General features: G+C 36.5%; 3 protein-coding genes across 3 annotated transcripts; 2 read left to right on the top strand and 1 right to left on the bottom strand.

Moving 5' to 3' along the window:
- Nucleotides 1–2,793: 2,793 nt before the first annotated feature.
- LOC113764191 lies at nucleotides 2,794–4,036 on the bottom strand. The gene is made up of 3 exons (XM_027308279.1): nucleotides 3,920–4,036; nucleotides 3,490–3,695; nucleotides 2,794–3,188 (listed from the first exon to the last, which is right to left on the bottom strand). Exons 1-3 carry the CDS (start codon nucleotides 4,016–4,018, stop codon nucleotides 2,960–2,962), a joined length of 534 nt encoding a protein of 177 aa, XP_027164080.1. The 5' UTR covers nucleotides 4,019–4,036; the 3' UTR covers nucleotides 2,794–2,959.
- A 4,279-nt stretch (nucleotides 4,037–8,315) lies between these two features.
- LOC113761159 (protein HEAT-STRESS-ASSOCIATED 32) lies at nucleotides 8,316–12,171 on the top strand. The gene is made up of 5 exons (XM_027304020.1): nucleotides 8,316–8,617; nucleotides 10,168–10,359; nucleotides 10,443–10,653; nucleotides 11,498–11,721; nucleotides 11,812–12,171. Exons 1-5 carry the CDS (start codon nucleotides 8,495–8,497, stop codon nucleotides 11,920–11,922), a joined length of 861 nt encoding a protein of 286 aa, XP_027159821.1. The 5' UTR covers nucleotides 8,316–8,494; the 3' UTR covers nucleotides 11,923–12,171.
- Nucleotides 12,172–15,996: 3,825 nt separating this feature from the next.
- Nucleotides 15,997–17,653, top strand: LOC113756334 ((E,E)-alpha-farnesene synthase-like). The gene is made up of 5 exons (XM_027300032.1): nucleotides 15,997–16,030; nucleotides 16,318–16,536; nucleotides 16,644–16,785; nucleotides 16,898–17,146; nucleotides 17,324–17,653. The coding sequence occupies exons 2-5, from the start codon at nucleotides 16,325–16,327 to the stop codon at nucleotides 17,651–17,653; spliced, it is 933 nt and encodes a 310-aa protein (XP_027155833.1). The 5' UTR covers nucleotides 15,997–16,030; nucleotides 16,318–16,324.

Raw genomic sequence — 17,653 nt, forward strand, 5'->3', positions numbered from 1 at the left:
GTGAAAATTCCGGTTTCTGCGTGTTTGGATTCTCTTTTGGCTGAGTTCCTTCTAAATTCATGTTCTCATTTGGCTGAATCTCTTGCAAATTCACGTCCCCTGTTCGCTGAATCCCATCTAAATTCACTTCCTCTTTTTTGCTGAATCCGTTCCAAATTCACTCTGTCCTTTGGCTTGCTCTTTTGCCTGAATTTTTTCTAAATTAACTAGGCTGTACTGGATGCAGCCTGAATTCCTTTTTCCTGGTGGTAGACGGTTAGCAATGTGCAGTCTTTTGGATTCAAAGTTATGTGCAATATGACGTGCATCTGCTGGATAAAACCGCAGCCAACCATTTTCCACTTTATTTGGAAAAGTAAATTGGAAGTCTGGATTTTTACTCAGGATTGCTTTTTGATAATTTTCCAGCACATAGACTTGAAGTTCCTGTTTCACTAAATCCAATAGAGATAACTTCTTGTCCCACAGCAAAGTCCTAACATTCTTCCAACTCGAGAAAAGATCCCGTGGAATCCTGATACTGACAAAATTCTCACCTCCCATGTCAAGGCAGACTACTTCAGAAATGACAAATCGAGCACCACAAAGCTTGGTGATAAAGAACAAATCGCCGGTAGCTACAACATAGGACCTCACCCCTTTGCTACCCAGATCATACAAATTTGGAATATCAAGGGTTCTCCAATTGAGATCTCTCCTCCCCAGCGTTAGGACACCACAGCCACCATGTTTTGTCCCTTTCCCTACACACACACAGGCTAACTTGTACTTGTTCGTGGTCTGAGGATACAACATCCACATTTCATTGACTGTGTCTCAAGGACCAGACAGATCAAGCATTTTCTTGGTTGCAGGGTTCCTGACACGATATTTTTTGGTCAAGCTACTTCTCTTCAAAACCAGTCTGTCAATGACAAACGGCCATAAGAATTCTTCATCTCCTATAGCATATGCCTTTCCCCTGTACTCATAAACCGTCTGATCGATTCATCTGCTCTTCGATGAATTTGCGTTCCTCAACAATGACATCCCACGTCTTGTACACGCATTTACATCTGCCAACAGACTTCACAGTCAGTCTAATTAAGATCTCAAAAATAATTTCATTGGGCTGGAAGAATTTTATTTCGTGATCTGAACATCAGTTTTTTGCAGTAATATTTCTACTAGTTTTTTGGTCTTCTCTGATCAGCTTCTGCAAATCTCGTTTACATCTCCCAGTGAGCAAACTTGATCCCAAGAAACACAGAAATTCTAGGTATCTATGCAGAATTTCATCATTCCAATTCCAATAGAGAAAGCAAAGGCAACAGAACAACAGAAAAGTCCAACTGCTTATTACAAACTGTTTTTTAGTCCATCAAGGCAATCAGAGTGACCCACATAATTTATCTTGGCTGCTAACCTTTTGTTAAGATTTACTATCAATAAAAAGTCCAAATTGTACTGTTCAATAAAATCAGCCACTAATGCACCATTAAAAATTAAGATTGTGAAAGGGAAGAACTAACCATTAACAATTGGATTGCAACACCCAAATCATCAACTTTATATTAACTGAACTTCCGTATCATACGTTTGCTTGGGATAAGAAGATTGAAAACTGAGATTCTTGATGAAGAAACAGGAAAAGATTTAAATGCACTTGGTTTACAAGTTTAAGTGCTCATGGAAGACAACCAATTACACTATGAGAGTCCATTTCCTTAACAAAGAAAATGTGCATTGGACTCCTTGTCATAGTAAATAACCACAAGCATTTGTAACACTTTTATTTTATTATGTTTTTTTTTTTTATAGGGAGAAACATCTCGAGAGAGTCCACTAAAGAGGCCAATATATAAGTCAGGAACTCAATTCTAACCCAAAAACTTAAGCCATTAGGCCTTGGGCCCTCCCCATATGTAAGTCAGGACCCAACTCTGATCCAAAAGCTTAAGCCATTAGGTCTCGAGTCCACTTTAATACTCAACGCAAGCTTACCTTATCACCTAAGGTCATCATCTCTTTTCCCAAACATGGACTCACTCTGGCACACTTGGTCCAACACCAATCAAACTCTTTGGCACTTCGGTTCACTATCAAGAAGAGAATTTTTACTGGTCCAACTCCAAGAAGAATCCACTTACTCATAAGTAGTCCAGTCTCGTGACCTAAAACTCTGATACCAATTTGATAGGGAAAAATACCTTGGAAGAGCCCACCGAAGAGTTCAATATGTAAGTCACGAACCCAACTCTGATCCAAAAGTTTAAGCGATTAGGCCTCGGACCCTTACTTACATATTAATCGTTCTTTCTCCATCTTTCGAACTAACGTGAGACATAATCCTTTACTCATGAACCTAACATTTTTTGCTGAGAATTATTAATTGATTAGGTCCGCGTCTCTCTGTAGTCCTGTTAAATTTTAGGTCATAAGTTGGGCTGCGGATCACAAGACTCATTTTTCAATACTCTCCAAAAGCCCCCCCTTTTTTTTTTCAAAAGTCATTTTTGTAACAAAAAAAAAAAAAAATGAAACAGGGTCAAAGACTCAAAGCATCTGAACCAGATAAATGATCTTCCACAACATTTGGCAAAACCAGATAATAAGGCACGATTTGATCCATGGATGGCACATGATGGGTTACTGATCCTATGAATGACATAAAACTGAATTACCAACCCCCTGTCATGCCTTGTTTGGTTAACAATTGATCAGTAGAATTTTATTCACCAGACTCTTGTAATTAAGCAAACCTGCAAAACACTATAGTCCCGCTAAATTTTTTTGCTTCAGAAAGATAATGAACTCCAACTTTGTAACAAACACGCCTTAAACATCAGCAAGAACCTATTTGAAAAGAGAGAAGAAAGAACGATGAAAGCACATTGCAGCAAGCTTCTTGCAAAATAATTACAAATCAATAGCATTTGAATTGTAAACAAAAAACGAACTGAATAGTTTTCAGGTCCTTTCAAGCATTGGCAGCTGCACCTGCAGTTGCAGGATGCTTCAACTTCTTTCCTTCTTGAATGACTGCTGTTGCAGAAATATAATAAGTGACGGCAAAAAGTCCATGGACAAAACACAAAATTCCTCCTATGGACAAATGATGATGGTTTGAAATTCCGCAGTTTTGCCTCGACCTTGAGTTCGATATTGTCCCACTGATTAGCATTAAGAATGCTATAACCATTATGACCCTGATACATCACCACGGTAGTCTGTTAATGATAGATAAAGATGGATTCTCAAAGATCGTGGGAGCATATTAAGCCCCTATTGCTTCATGTTTTTGGTGGTTGTGGCTTTAATCTGCTGAAGCGAAATGCTTTTCAAGCAAAATCAATTATAGCAAGAATTATTTCACATGAACTGCTGCTGCATGAAAAGTTTGGTGAAAATTAATTTTCGCTCACCAAACAATTTCGCAACTCTTTATTATTGACTAATCTGTGATTATAGTTTGTATGGGGACAAAATGCAATAAAAGTAATCTCGTACCATGCTAAAACGTGAGAAGCTGCTGCAAGCCGCTTAATGTTAGATGACTGATCCAACTCTTCCCTAGACCCAATGCAGACGCACCCGCTGAGCATAACGGCAGCGACATGTGCCAAGGTCAATAGTACTGTTGCAACCATGCCTAGTTTGAAAGCTTCATAGCTTGGGTGTCTGCATTCAAATATCCACAGCCGAAGGGTTATGGCCTGCAAAACAGAGCTCTCTTGCAATGGTCACAATAAGCATAGCCCTAAACAAAAAAGCCGTGGTAGATGAATTCAAAGTTTTCCTCCCGTGATCCCCAAACTCTGTACTGTATCGATCTTTAGACTCATGTTTGAACCACTACTATGGCATGCGGTTTACCATATCTTCTACAGTGTTTCCAAACGAGCGAATGAATATATAAATGCATAAATTTGACCAGTACCTTGTTTTGGGCAACCTCAGCTTGGATGCCTAGAATACCAGCTACAACGTCCATGACCATGATCAAAAGGCCAACTATGTAATAAACCTCTTTAACCATCTTAATCAGCAACTTCCAAAAATTAAAAGAGATAGATGGCTGTGGAAGGCAAAGATGGCGCAGCCTTGTGCATATAACTATATATATGACTTCATTCTATGCTGCCTTTCGTGAATGGTACGGCTAATTAGAGTTTTCTTTGAAGAATCTGAATAAAGTGGAAGGATGCATGCAGCTGGGCAGCATCATACCTTTATATATAGGGTTAATTACATTTATCTCCCTTGAGGTTTGGCCAAACTACAAACTAAGCCCCGAGATTTGGCCAAACTACGGAGAGCCCTCTGAATTCACAAAAGCTTAACTAAAAGCCACCTATCATTAGTCAACAAACGTTGACTGCTTGATATTAAACGAAAAGGTCAGTGAATGTCCTAAACTACCCACAAGATTATTCCCTTTAAGTCTTCAGCCCTTCTTCTCGGGGACTAAAAGCAACGGAGTTGCAAAATTGTTGGTTGCATAATAGTTCTTCGTTGTTCGTGTAGAATGGATTCAAATGAGTACACATTCACTAGTTGCTTATCAAAATCACTCCTTGCTGCTTTTTTTTTCTTCCTTCTTCTTCTTCCATTAAAACACTATTTCTTCACAAATTGTCAGCCTTAGATTCAATCAAAAGCAGGAAAAGAAAGGAAAGGAAAAACACGAATTGCAATTCCTTTCAAAATATAGATCTTGCAATTTAACTACCAAAACCAAATCTTTAGTCCAAACGATTCTCCTCTAAACATGAGACTTGAATGATGAACCTTATTTATGAGGAGCTAGAGAAGAGATTCTGAGCATTGCTTGTGGCTACGATGGGTTATGGTTTTGCGTGTGATTTTGGTGGCTCTCCTAGCATCAAATTTTGCTGCTTTCTTGTTTCTATTTTGCCGACTTTGCTTCAATTGAATGTGTACAAAGAATTGAGTTGGCATGATTTGGTTTTGTATACGGCAATTATATGTCTATTTTTTGTGGGTTTTTAAAGGAGATGATAAAAAACACAAGCTATGGTGTTAAAAGATGAATGATTTTGCAATAGTTTGGAAGTGGGAGTGTGTTAGAGATGGTTGATAACTTAAAGATGGGAAGAGAAGCAATTACGATTTTGAGGAGTACGATCCATGGACAACAGGAAATCTTTTTTCTTCTTAATTTTTTGTATTCTTTCCCGTATCTAGTACTAATGAACTTCCTTTTTATTATTTTCTGCCATCTTTTCTTTTATCTATCAATTTGTTAACTTTAGGCGTTAGGATAAAGATTTATTTTGTTCAATTGTCTTTATGTTTTCTCTATTAAACTCTCACAATTTTTATTTTTGGAAATTTTTTTTATGGACTTTATTTATTGTTGTGAGTAGAGGGTAAATTTGTCATTTTATTTGTTCTATTTATTTGCTCTTGACGGTGTTATTGACAAGGGAGGCAGATGTAATTTAGTTAAACTTCAAGGTTTGATTCGTAATTTGGTCAAACCTAAAGGGAGGCAAATGCAATCAATCCTTATATATAAGAATGGCTAGCAGTATAATCCGCTCAGAAAGGCTTCCTTTGTCTTCAGAGATGACTTTATTCTACGTTCATTCCCTCTGCTCTTTGAGATTTGGATTCTTTTCATTGGTGACAAGCCAAGCACGGCACCATGGCATTAGCGCTGCATTCATCTTTTCCTCTCCCAAAACTTCAAGATTTGGGCAGTTGTGATCCTCTGTGCCATTATTCGGTACCAAATTCAGTGTCAATCTCACATATCATGTGATAGTAGAAGAAATTTAAATAAACAGCACATAACAAATTAAATAAACAGAATACTTAACATAAATATAAAAGTGATATTAAATGGTCATTAAAAAAGTGGCACTGAGGATCCCAAGTGATGCTTGTATGAGCATATGTGTTCAAAAAGTTGATTACTTTGTGTAGTTAACCTGGTTGAGGTACAAAATTTGACCATCATCAGTGCTACATATTTTAAAAAATGAGCAGTTCCTCCAACCCCCCGCCCGCGCGGAAAAAAAAATGAAAAACGCTCGACAACTTCGACAATTTTGTAGTTCTGCATTGTTTGGTAAACAAATAGACATTTCAAATTTATCTGTTTAAATCCGAAATTGTTGAGCTTAACATATGAAGCAGTAGCCTAAAATGTTAATGCTGAATTGCTGCAGAAAGTGCTCTTAAACAATCTAGCCTAAAACATACTAAATGTGTGTTTGGATTGTAAATTATTTGAGATAATTTTGTGAAAAAGTACTGTAGCACTTTTTTGATGTGATGTATGTGAGATAAAAAAGATGATTGAAAAATGTGTTGATGATACAAGAGTAAATCGATGTGTGTAAATAAGGTGTAAATAAAGTGAAATAGAAAACAATCCAAACACACTAGCACAGAAGTGCTTTCAGACGTCCAGTTTTATGCATCTGGGGCGAAGCAAAACTTCCAAAGGCCCTCTTCGAGGCCAATCTCGTTCCGGGCAGCGTGGAATTTCTTGAGGCTATTGTGCGTTATTTCCTGCTTCTTCTACAGCCTTCACTCTTCAGGGTGATATCCATCTGCCATCTTTCTAAATTAAACGGTCACCTTGATACCATGCAGAAGTTACTTAAGTTCGTTCTGGCTTTCTGGCGATCCTGATTAGTTATCTTAACATCATAGGAATTTTCATTTCTGGGCGCTCTCTCAAGCATGAAAAGTTGATCCTAAGACCTAAATAATGCACAATGCCCTATCAGTCATAACAAAGAACTACTCAACGCATTTGAAGATGATAAGTTGCAAGGAATTTCCTTTCCCTTCGGGCACTCTATCGTTTGGTATCGTCCCAAATCCTCAACAAATAAGAAAGAACATGACAGAAGAAGCCCCCAAGAATGAGAAAGAAAAATGAAAAAAAAAAAAGAAGAGAGCACTCAACTTAACAATCATGAAATTGTAAGTTTGAGGATACGTAACATTAAATACTTACCTAGGAAGCACTCATTATTGATCAGTTTTAGGGATAATGCATCTAATTCTCATCTAGTATCCCAAGTTATTACCTGTATACAATATCTCTATATAAATCACGTGTTATGTTGAAAAACTGTTAATGCCAGGCTCATTTTACCCTTTTATGATTAACTAATAAAAAATTACCACAAATCCATACTCAAATACCATTTTATGCCCAAGTCTCTAAGTTACCTCTTTCTAATATGCTTTAATGCTTAAGTTTTTTTAGCATAACAAAGCTGCTCGTAATTAATTCAAAACCACTTAAAACGAAAAGCTTCTTAGAATTTTGAGAACCATTGATCAATTTAAACGAAAAAAGAATCAATGTAAGGAAGCTCATTCCAACTATTGATTAAATATTTTGAAGAATTTTGTCAATACACATAGATTGTCATTAATGTACAGGTAAGTCACACTTTGCTCCCTTAAACTAAGACGATAATCTAACCTTACCCACTCCATGTTTCTTGCTGCGTTTTAAAATTCAGATCAGACTGACCGGTTCAATTGGTTGAACCGGGTAGACATCCGATCCGAGTTGTCCTAAACAAACGTCAAATAAAAACTTGGTTAAATTCAGTTAAAAAATCAGATTTGATCATAAATGGGAAAAGCTGCTTGGAATCGGATTTTTTCCGCCTTTTCCTTTTTTATTTTTTTTTTAACTACTCTTAAATCTCTTCACATATCGTACTGTAAATCTCTCTCAAACAACTCCAATGGAGGATCTAAGTTCAAAAAGGGATAAAACATTTTTAAAAAAAAAGAAAGTAAAAAATTCACCTAGAAACATTTTATCAATTTTATGATTTGACCCTTAGAGTACTAGAAAACTATTATTACATCTAGAAACATTTTAGAACATATAGCTAGAACCCTAAATTCTTGTATTATTTTTCAAATAAGCCCTCCAATTTGGTTATAAACCCGTTGAATATGCATTAAATTGTAAATTGCATAAATTGCTACTTAATTATACTACCTTATTTGTATTTTCTTGAAAAATATTTTAGAAACATCAAACATACATTGAACCTATCTTTCTTAGTATTAATATGTTTTTAAAAATTTTACATAATATTTTAATTTTTAAAATTAAATATATTTATAACATTATAATGATATCATCCGATTATTGGATGGATTCATTGACCTGACCCTTGATCTCAACCGGTCGATGGCCTGTCCAAATTTCAAGATGGAGAAGGAAAATCTAGAAAATACACGTGTAACTGAAAAATTGGGGTGACACCACATTGAATTTAGAAACTGGATAATGACGTTAATCAATAATTTATCACAGATGACATCCAATTTACATTTCTAGAAACCACTCAAGGCTTCTCCAGCTTTTCCTTTTGTTCTGCTCAAAAAATCAAAAGAAAACATCCAGTAAAGATCCCTATTATAAGTCTGTGAAGCTTCTCTAAACTTTGAGCTCTATCCCCAACAATTTTCAGAGCAAAAGAGAAGGGAAGGGGGAAAGAAAATGTCGGCATTTGCATGGAAGAGCTTCTATGAAGATGAGGATCGTCCTGAGAAGCCAAGAACTTATGGTGTCACTGAAGTCAGGGGACCCCATTGCTCCCTTTTCTCTCAAAACCTCCTTGAGGTACGTTGAAAACAAAGCTTTTAGCTTTTTACTGAATAAAATGCCATGGGTTTTGATACTTTCCCCCTTTTTATTTTAATTGTAATCCTTTGGATTGAAGTGGAATGGAACGAAATTCCCTTCCATGTGATTTTTTTTTCCTTTTTGTTGCAAGATTCCCAATTGGAGCTTTCAGTTTAGATGATTCTCTTTTTTTCCATTAATTCTTTATAAAGGTGTTGGTTTTTCTTAAGTAGTTTAGGAAGATGGATTGATGATCAAATGGCTTTAGCGGTATACTTAGATTTCTTATTGAACTGTTTGATTTTTTGGGGATCCCTTCTGGGTACAATTTGATTGGCAGTGAGCTTCAATATGGTAATGCAAGTTGTTTGATAGGTTAAATTTGGTAGGTTTTTCATCATAGGAACCAGGAATTTGACCTCCTAAAAGAGCTGGAGCTAAAGTGATAAAAGTTTTCTTGTATCTAGGGCTTGTTTCAAATCCGCGTTTCATGGACACTAGATTTGCTATGTGCCTGTCCTTGTTTTAACAAAAGGAAATAGAAATTTGCAGGAAGTGAAGGAAATGGAACTGATATTTTGGATGGTAATATGGTAAATTTCCACGGAAGATTCAATGTTGCAGTTAAAGATTGATATCACACTTGGTGCGTCTAATAGGGTTATCTATAGTTGAATCATTTCTGCAAACTTGTAGAGAGATTATGGAAATGGGGTTGAGGGATGGGATAATTGGCTTAGAAGTAGTACCCCGGATGGTCAAGAAGTAGCTGAAATAGTGGTCTGATCCGTTTTTAAATTGCATCACTTAGCCAAACAAATGTCTCTCTCTGATATTTGGCTACTACGTCTTGATCATTCTGATTAGCAGGCTCATTTTCAACATGAAATCTGTGCACTAGAATACATTCAAGGTCCTGATGAACTGGCAAATATATCTGGGATGTGTGTTGGAGAAAGCTAGGGAAAAAGGGAAACTTATATTCTCGTTTTGCAAGTTCTGTGTGCATATATCCTCACTATACTATAAACAGGTCATTCTGGATATGCTAAAGACAGAGGATCCCTTTCATTTACTAAAAATCAAAGAAAATCTTCCATAACCGAAGATGAACATGGATTCAGTCTAAGTATTTTGATAAGTTTGTAAATGGATCTTAACTTGATTGGCAATGCAAGTTCCTAATTTGTCAAAACTTTCACAAGCACTGATTAACTGCATTTCCTTTGTAGTTATCATGAAATTGGAAAATTATAAATCCTACCTGCTCCCTAGTTCAGGCGATTTTGGTTACTGGTCCTTTTTAACTCAACTAAGTTCCCAGAGGGTCCAATCTTAGCATTAATAATCTGCATTTTCCATTTTGTTTGTGGTGTTAACAGGTGATTTACTAGCTGTGAGAGTTAATCTTCCTATAAGTAGGATGGCTTTTGTTTATTGAACTTTCTGTGGTGCCTATTTTGTGGTGGCTAGAAGCCCATTTTACATTTCATAATGGAGGACAGCTTATGTTTTTAATTCTCTTAATTTGATATTATTGTTTGCAGGACATCTTTGAATCAATGGGAGAGTTTGTTGATGGGTTAAAGTTCACTGGAGGCTCCCATAGTCTATTGCCAAAGACTTACATAAGAGAAGTTACTGATATGGCTCATAAACACAATGTCTATGTCACTACAGGAGACTGGGCTGAACATATGCTCCGCAAAGGACTGTCTGCCTTTAAGGAATATCTCGAGGTATGCATACTGTTATTCCTTTCCAGTTATTGCATTCAACAGCCCAAGGTGATGATATCTCATTGCGGATATTCATCTCTCAGGAATGTAAGCAGTTGGGATTTGACACTATCGAGCTCAACATGGGATCGATGGGGTTTCCCGAAGAAACTTTGTTAAGATATGTGCGGTTGATAAAGAATGGTGGTCTTAGAGCTAAGCCTCAATTTGCAGTCAAGACTAACAAGTCTGATATACCTGTCAACAGAGATAGAGCATTTGAATCTTATGTGGTACCTGCACCTAGAAGCTCTGGTAACCAAGCAAGTTATATGCTCCGTGATTCAAATTGTGGGGTCTAATGGGGACTTTATTTTGATCCTCATGTTTGATAAATCAAAAGCCCATGCAGACATGATTTGGTTAACCTGATGACGAGAGTGCAGATCATGCACTGGCCTTATGATTAAAGTGTATTATAAACTTTCTGATTACTGTGCTTAATAAGTTTTGATTTTATCTCAATTGTTCTCCAGTTGAAGCAGAACTGCTGAATGAGAAATTGAGGCCTGCCTTCTCGGGCTTAGAATCGTTGCTGACCTTAATCACGTAAATGCAGATTTAGGCGTCTTTCTGAACTGGTATCTCATGTTATAACAGAGAATTCTGGAGAATGACTTTGTTGCAGAGCTTTAAAACTCTGCCCCATCCATCTTTGGAGGAAATTATAATTTTTTTTTTCTCCCCTTTCTTCAATTTTCCCAGCACCGTATAAGGAAAATTTGCTATTGCAATTACATCATGATTTCTGAGTGTTGCTTAAACCAAGTTCAGTTTGCTCTTATGAAAGTCTATATAGCAATTTGTGGCATCCAATCTATAGTACCAGTAATGATCACTAGTGGGATTTGAAGTTTTAAGTGTTCAGCTTGCATGGATGGCTGAAAGTTTTGACAGTTCAGAGTATATTCAACCCTCAACAAATTTTCCTCTTCAATACAAACTAGAAAAGAGAAAATCAAAAAATGAGGAATGTCATGTCCTCAGTTCGGAGATGTAGGATCACAAACTGTCAGTCTTGCATCCAGAGCTTAAGATTACAAGCAGAAATTCCTCTGCTACTGCCTTTTAACTGGTGAGTTTCACTTATACCTTGCAGAATTCATTGAGGATGTTGATCTTCTGATAAGAAGGGCCGAAAGATGCTTAGAAGCTGGGGCAGACATGATAATGATTGATGGTGATGATGTCTGCCGGCAGGCTGATTCTGTTAGGGCAGATATCATTGCGAAGATAATTGGGCGTCTTGGCCTTGAGAGAACCATGTTTGAAGCCTCAAATCCTAAGACCTCTGAGTGGTTTATTAAGCAATATGGTTCCAAGGCAAGCTGCCCTTTCTTTTGTGTTGTCTATAGAAATTATCATAAGCTTTGCAGAATATTATCACATTTTTGTCATATCTTTTGTTTTTAGGTGAACCTTTTCGTGGATCACTCTCAAGTTATGGACCTGGAGTGTCTTCGAGGGCGCAACCTGGGGAAAAATCATACATCAGTTCTTGGTTCTTCACATTTTCCATTCTAATTAACTTGGGAAGTGTATAGGGAACTAAAATACTTGAATATGTTATTCACGTTTTCAGATACTGCTGGTGTCGTAATTTATGTTTTCAGCATCTGGTTTTGCATGGACCTTTCGCTTACATTGTGATTTGGTCGTTAATGATCAACGCAGAATTTCTATGGGTTCCCTTGTGTAAAATTTGCTGCCTGAGATCACATTCATCTTTGACTGCTTTGTCAATGAATATATCATGTCCAAACTTGGCACTTCCGTTTCCCATCAAGACCAAAACTAATATACAGTGGTCCAAGGCGAATATGGAAGTGAGTGTATCCTGATAATGACAAAACAGAGGTAGAAGAAGAGGGGAGGGAAAATGCGGAAACAATGGGAGAAAATCGAACAAGCCATATGATATTGTTGACGTCCTCATCAAGGCGATTTTTCTGTCATAATTTTTCATTCTGCAGCATTTTGTAGAGTTGAGATGTTATCTAGATCCTTGTATTGGCTATGACATTAACATAATGGCCAACTAGCATGAGCCAGCCACCTCATTGCTTGCATTGGCACAGAAATGTTGATTGTGAGGTCTGTAAATCTGCTTACTTGTTAGTGTCCTTGGGGTTTTGCTTAATTGAAATAGCACATGTATTGTCCAAGGTTTTGCGTATTTCGCTCTTTCTTTAAAAATCTTGGACAATACACATGTTATTTCAATTGAATGAAGAAGTTGAGAAGTGCGGTGGAATAATCATTGATACAAGACTGAGAATTTCTATTGAATGGAGCATGTTAGGGGAGAAAACATTTCAAGAGAGCTCACCAAAAAATTTAATATATATGTTAGGAGCGCAACTCTAATCCAAAAGTTTAAACTATTAGATTTTGAAACCTCATGAAGAAATTGAGAACGAACAGCTCAAATGGCTGTTAGCCATCACTATGGCCTTTAGATTTGGTGGGGTGAAAAGTCAAGAGTTCAAATCTTATCTCCTACCATTTGCCACTATTTTTAAGACTTTTTTGTAGGAAAATATACTGTAACGATTTAATGTGTACGAGTATAAAAATATGATTGAAATTTATGTTAAAAAAAACGTAATTTTTTTTTTTTAAATCACAATCCAAATGCAAGTGTTGAGCTAATTTTTTTTTTTTCTTTTTGTTAAGAAAAAAGATTGCATCTCTCTTTTCGTCTGGAATATCAGTATTAAAGCCAGTATGTACCCAAAAGTTCGAGAAGCAGAAGCAAATGAACTGGGGTCCGGGCAACTACTTTGAAACTCTTTCTTCTTGGTGCACATAATAGACCCTGGCCCTAATGGTCCTTTGCATCTCCTCAATTACTTCTTTTTTTTTATTGTCTAGCATCAAACTGGGGAAAAAAAAGCCCAGAAGTTAATTTTTTTTCAGCATTATATACGATGAGGATGAGAAAGGGATAATTTGGTGCAATAAAACTAGACAAATGAAAAGATTGGAATGCGGCTTCTAGAAATATCACATTGTGCCACATTCATCATAACAGACGTGTCAAGGCTAAATTTGCCAACCCGACCGGAACTCAAACCCTAAGTCCAAACATTACTGGTCAACCTAGTATGGAAACAAAACTTGTTTGTTGAAGTAGTACTAAATCCCAAACCATTTTACTTACGTGTCCGCAAATGTGATTTTCATTTATTTAAGTACACCTAATAGTGAAAATCACAAGTTAAATGTAAACAAGTATGGAAACAAAACTTGTTTGTTGAAGTAGTACTAAATCTCAAACCTTTTTACTTAAGTGTATGCAAATGTCATTTTCATTTATTTAAGTACACCTAATAGCGATTCATTAACCCAAGTCAAGTACGTCTTTAGAAATCTAAAATATATTACTGAATTCTCGATTATCGACCGGTGAAACACGTCTCCTCCTACTTATGATCCCTTATCTTATCAGTCAATCCAACTCTCTTCGAAATAAATCAAAGGCTAATTCGTCATTTGAGCATTTTACAGCTATTTATCTAAACTACATTTTACTAATAGATAACAGTTTCTTTGTTGTTCACAACTATCGTGCGCATTTCTGCGCTTTTTCTATCAAATTGGAACACGTTTTTGATGAATTCTTTATTCCAGTAGTTTAGTTTATAGAGAAATTTCAGCCCGCTTCCACTATAAATAATGGAGTTCAAAGAAGAGGCCTAACCATCTTTAAACACTCGGCATTGTATATCCCTTCTTCTTGTTTTTCCTCCATGTATCCTTCAACAACCATAGGCATGAACTCTAGGATAGGATCCTTCAATCACCATATGCTGATCTTTTCTTCTTCTACTTCTTCCCTGACTAGTGTTGAATTGCAACCTTTGTCGAGCCCAAAAGCGAAGGCAGGAACTAGTAGTGACAAGATAGATCAAAGTGTTCAAAGGAGAACAGCCAACTACAAGCCAAACATATGGAAACATGAACTCCTTCAATCTCTCACTAGCCAATTTTCGGTAAGAACTCTGGTTCTTGATTGCCATGCATGTAATCAACAGACGCATGTGATAGCTAAGCTCCAATCCACAAGAATGGAAATATCCATGCTACCTAGAGTGACCTATTAAATTATCATCCTCTTTTTTCAAAAAAAATTTCTCTTGCATAAAAGCAAGCATTGTAGGTACAAATTGAACCACGTCACCTTTTTGATCATGTTGATTAGAGTTCTCCCAATTTATAACGACTAGTGATATTTTCTCCAGATGAACCGGGGAAGTTTTGTGTATGCCCAAATAATACACAACCAATGGCTAAAATTAGGAGTGCTTTTAGTAAGTTAAAACATTAGCGTAACTAAGTTAATTAACTTCTTGCCTAAGAAAAAGTTAATTAACTTCATTTCTTGTACGTGTGATTAATAAATAAATAAAAGGACTTTATATAGTTAGTTGGCATATAGTAACTATTAGTTAACCACGTGATAAGGTGGTTGCACCATAGCTACAATACTTCCATTCTACTTGAAATTGTTTTTCTCTTTTCAGGAAAAGAAATACAAAACTAGAGCCGAGACACTAAAAGAGGATGTCAAATGCATGTTTGTGGAAGCTAGTGACACATTGTCTAAGCTGGAGCTTATAGACAGCATATCAAAATTGGGTCTCGACAAATACTTCATGGAGGAGATCACAGAAGCTCTAGATGCCATAGCCTTGAGGAACAACAGCTCTGTTTTAAAAGGAGACGTTTACGCTACCGCACTATGCTTTAGGCTTCTTAGGCATTACGGTTATCATGCTTCACAAGGTACGTACATGAAAAACTACTTGAGAGAGTTCCTTGTAAATATAAAGTATTTATGAGTGCTCAAAAGCAGGCAAAAGTTGATTGAATGTGAAAAGCAAACTATGGAAGAAAAAAATTGACTTCTGAATCGTTTAATCTACGTAATTCAATATGTCTTGGAGGGGTAACACTTCAATTGAAGGAAACGCTTTAAGCTTCGTTTGAATTGAAGAATTAGATGAAAGATTTCAAATCCATTAAAATCGCTCTAGTTGCTTGAATTATTTAACATGTATTTGGATTTGTAATTCACCAAATATTAGAATATATTTTAAATACTAACATAATTGATGATTTACAAATTTAAATACCTCATAAATAATTTAAATGATTAGAGATATTTAAAAGGATTTCAAATCCTTCATCGAATCCCTCAATCAAAACACAGCCTAAAGAATTTACTTTTTTTCCTCTCACTTTCAATTTGGATGGATTTCAGATATGTTCCTAGATTTTGTGGATGGAGCTGATAAATTCATCCCTAGCCCGAAAGTAAGCATCAAAGGGTTGCTTGAGCTTCTTCAAGCATCAAATCTAGGTGGAGAAGGAGAAGATCTTTTGACTGAGGCAGGATTATTCTCCATCGAAAATCTTAGTGGTTTTGGGGCCTCGTCGGATAACATGCTTGCCAAACAAGTGTTTGAAGCTACAAGTCTTCCAATGCAATGGAGAGTGGAATGGTACAATGTGAAGAAACATGTCCAGGCACATGAAAAAAATCATGGATCAACAAAGTCTAAATTGATCGAGTTAGCAAAGCTCAATTTCAATCTTCACACCAAGAAGATCTCAAGGAGGTTTCAAGGTAATGAATAACAATAAAGAAAATATCTTGGAGGGCAAATGAAAGGACACTAACCTCGAGATTAAAAATCCAATTTGTTCTAGCTTATTGTTTGAACTGATTCCTTTTTCAAATTAAAGAAAAAAGTCCGTTGAGTTCTGATAATTTTACGTTCTAGCCTTCAGTTATTCAGGATTATTACACTTTGTTCTTCTTACCATGCAGTGAAAAAAAAAAAAGGAAGATGCAACTAACGGGAATCCTAATTGTCAAATGGTAATTGTTAAGCCTTTAATTTCTTCGTTTAGGTGGTGGATGAATCTTGGAATCAAGGAAAGGCTGAGCTTTTCGAGGGACCGAGTGGTTGAAAGTTTTCTGTATGCTGCGGGAACAGCTCCTGAGCCTAAACAAGCAAGTCTAAGAAAATGGCTGAGCAAAGTCATTAATTTGATTCTAATAACAGATGATGTTTATGACGTTTATGGTACCCTGGATGAACTAGAAATCTTCACCAATGCGGTTGAGAGGTTTGCAAATAACTATAATCCTGTTTGTCAACCGTTGTACTTACTGGCAACAAATAAAGTTGTACGTGACAAATCATAGGATCTATAACTTGAATTGTCTTAATTAGGTGGAGCCCTGAGGAGATTAAAGAGCTACCTGAAGGCATACAGATATGTTTCTGGACATTGCTAAATACTACAAATGAAATGGCAGCTGAAATCGAGCAAGAAAATGGTTGGACATCAGTTTTACCATATCTACAGAAAACGGTAATTAGCTATCTGATCAAATTTACTCCAAATCAGTTTTTGAAAGTGTTTTTTGGTGAGCTTTCATGTATCAACGGTATTTATTTAAGTTTCTTTTTCCCCATTTTTCCAGTGGACAGATTTTCTGAAATCCTTGCTCGTGGAAGCTAAGTGGTACAACAAGGGTTACACGCCATCACTTGAAGAGTATCTTAACAATGGTTGGATATCTTCATCTGGGCCTCTGCTTTCTGTGCTTGCAATCCTGGGTGTAGCGGATAGGAAGACACAAAATGTTGCAGAATATCTTAAAGATTGTCAGCAGATTATCCACCATTCCTCACTCGTAATCCGGCTTTGCAATGATCAGGGAACATCTGCGGTACATAATTACTTGGGTTATGGTTTTCATAACTTGTTATTGTCAGCTAATGTCAGATTTTAATTTACTTAGTACAGCAAATCATATATTTCTTTAATCTCTTAATTTTGTTTTTTGTGTTCATCATAATTGACAAATGTTGGTATTAATTGATAATTAATTGTCCTAATGATATAGGCGGAACTAGAGAGAGGAGACGCTGCTTCATCAATCTTATGTTACATGAGAGAAGCAAACGTTTCAGAAGCAGTGGCAAGGGAGCATATCAGAAGCCTAATGGTGAAGGCCTGGAAAGGGATTAATGGATACTGTATTTCGTGTCCTCCATTTCTACAAGAACCAGCCAAATATATCACAAATGCAGCAAGAGGAGCACATTTTATGTATCAACACGGAGATGGATTTGGCGTCCAAGATCGTGAGACTCGAGACCATGTTCGGTCCAACTTCATTGACAATGAACAGACCAAACTATTGCCGTTCAATGTTCATGCATGGCTCAATTAA

The sequence above is a fragment of the Coffea eugenioides genome, chromosome 2, assembly GCF_003713205.1.
Source record: "Coffea eugenioides isolate CCC68of chromosome 2, Ceug_1.0, whole genome shotgun sequence".
NCBI lineage: Eukaryota > Viridiplantae > Streptophyta > Magnoliopsida > Gentianales > Rubiaceae > Coffea > Coffea eugenioides.

What these genes read in the sequence shown, in the direction of transcription:
- LOC113764191 (XM_027308279.1), bottom strand. Translation starts at nt 4,018, where the DNA reads ATGGTTAAAGAGGTTTATTACATAGTTGGCCTTTTGATCATGGTCATG. An exon ending in CTGAGGTTGCCCAAAACAAG is followed by an intron (nt 3,696 to 3,919) that starts GTACTGGTCAAA and finishes TCTGTTTTGCAG; the next exon opens with GCCATAACCCTTCGGCTGTG. An exon ending in GCTTCTCACGTTTTAGCATG is followed by an intron (nt 3,189 to 3,489) that starts GTACGAGATTAC and finishes GTGATGTATCAG; the next exon opens with GGTCATAATGGTTATAGCAT.
- LOC113761159 (XM_027304020.1), top strand. Translation starts at nt 8,495, where the DNA reads ATGTCGGCATTTGCATGGAAGAGCTTCTATGAAGATGAGGATCGTCCT. An exon ending in ACCTGCACCTAGAAGCTCTG is followed by an intron (nt 10,654 to 11,497) that starts GTAACCAAGCAA and finishes TATACCTTGCAG; the next exon opens with AATTCATTGAGGATGTTGAT. An exon ending in TTAAGCAATATGGTTCCAAG is followed by an intron (nt 11,722 to 11,811) that starts GCAAGCTGCCCT and finishes TTTTGTTTTTAG; the next exon opens with GTGAACCTTTTCGTGGATCA.
- LOC113756334 (XM_027300032.1), top strand. Translation starts at nt 16,325, where the DNA reads ATGAATCTTGGAATCAAGGAAAGGCTGAGCTTTTCGAGGGACCGAGTG. An exon ending in TTCACCAATGCGGTTGAGAG is followed by an intron (nt 16,537 to 16,643) that starts GTTTGCAAATAA and finishes TGTCTTAATTAG; the next exon opens with GTGGAGCCCTGAGGAGATTA. An exon ending in TACCATATCTACAGAAAACG is followed by an intron (nt 16,786 to 16,897) that starts GTAATTAGCTAT and finishes CCATTTTTCCAG; the next exon opens with TGGACAGATTTTCTGAAATC.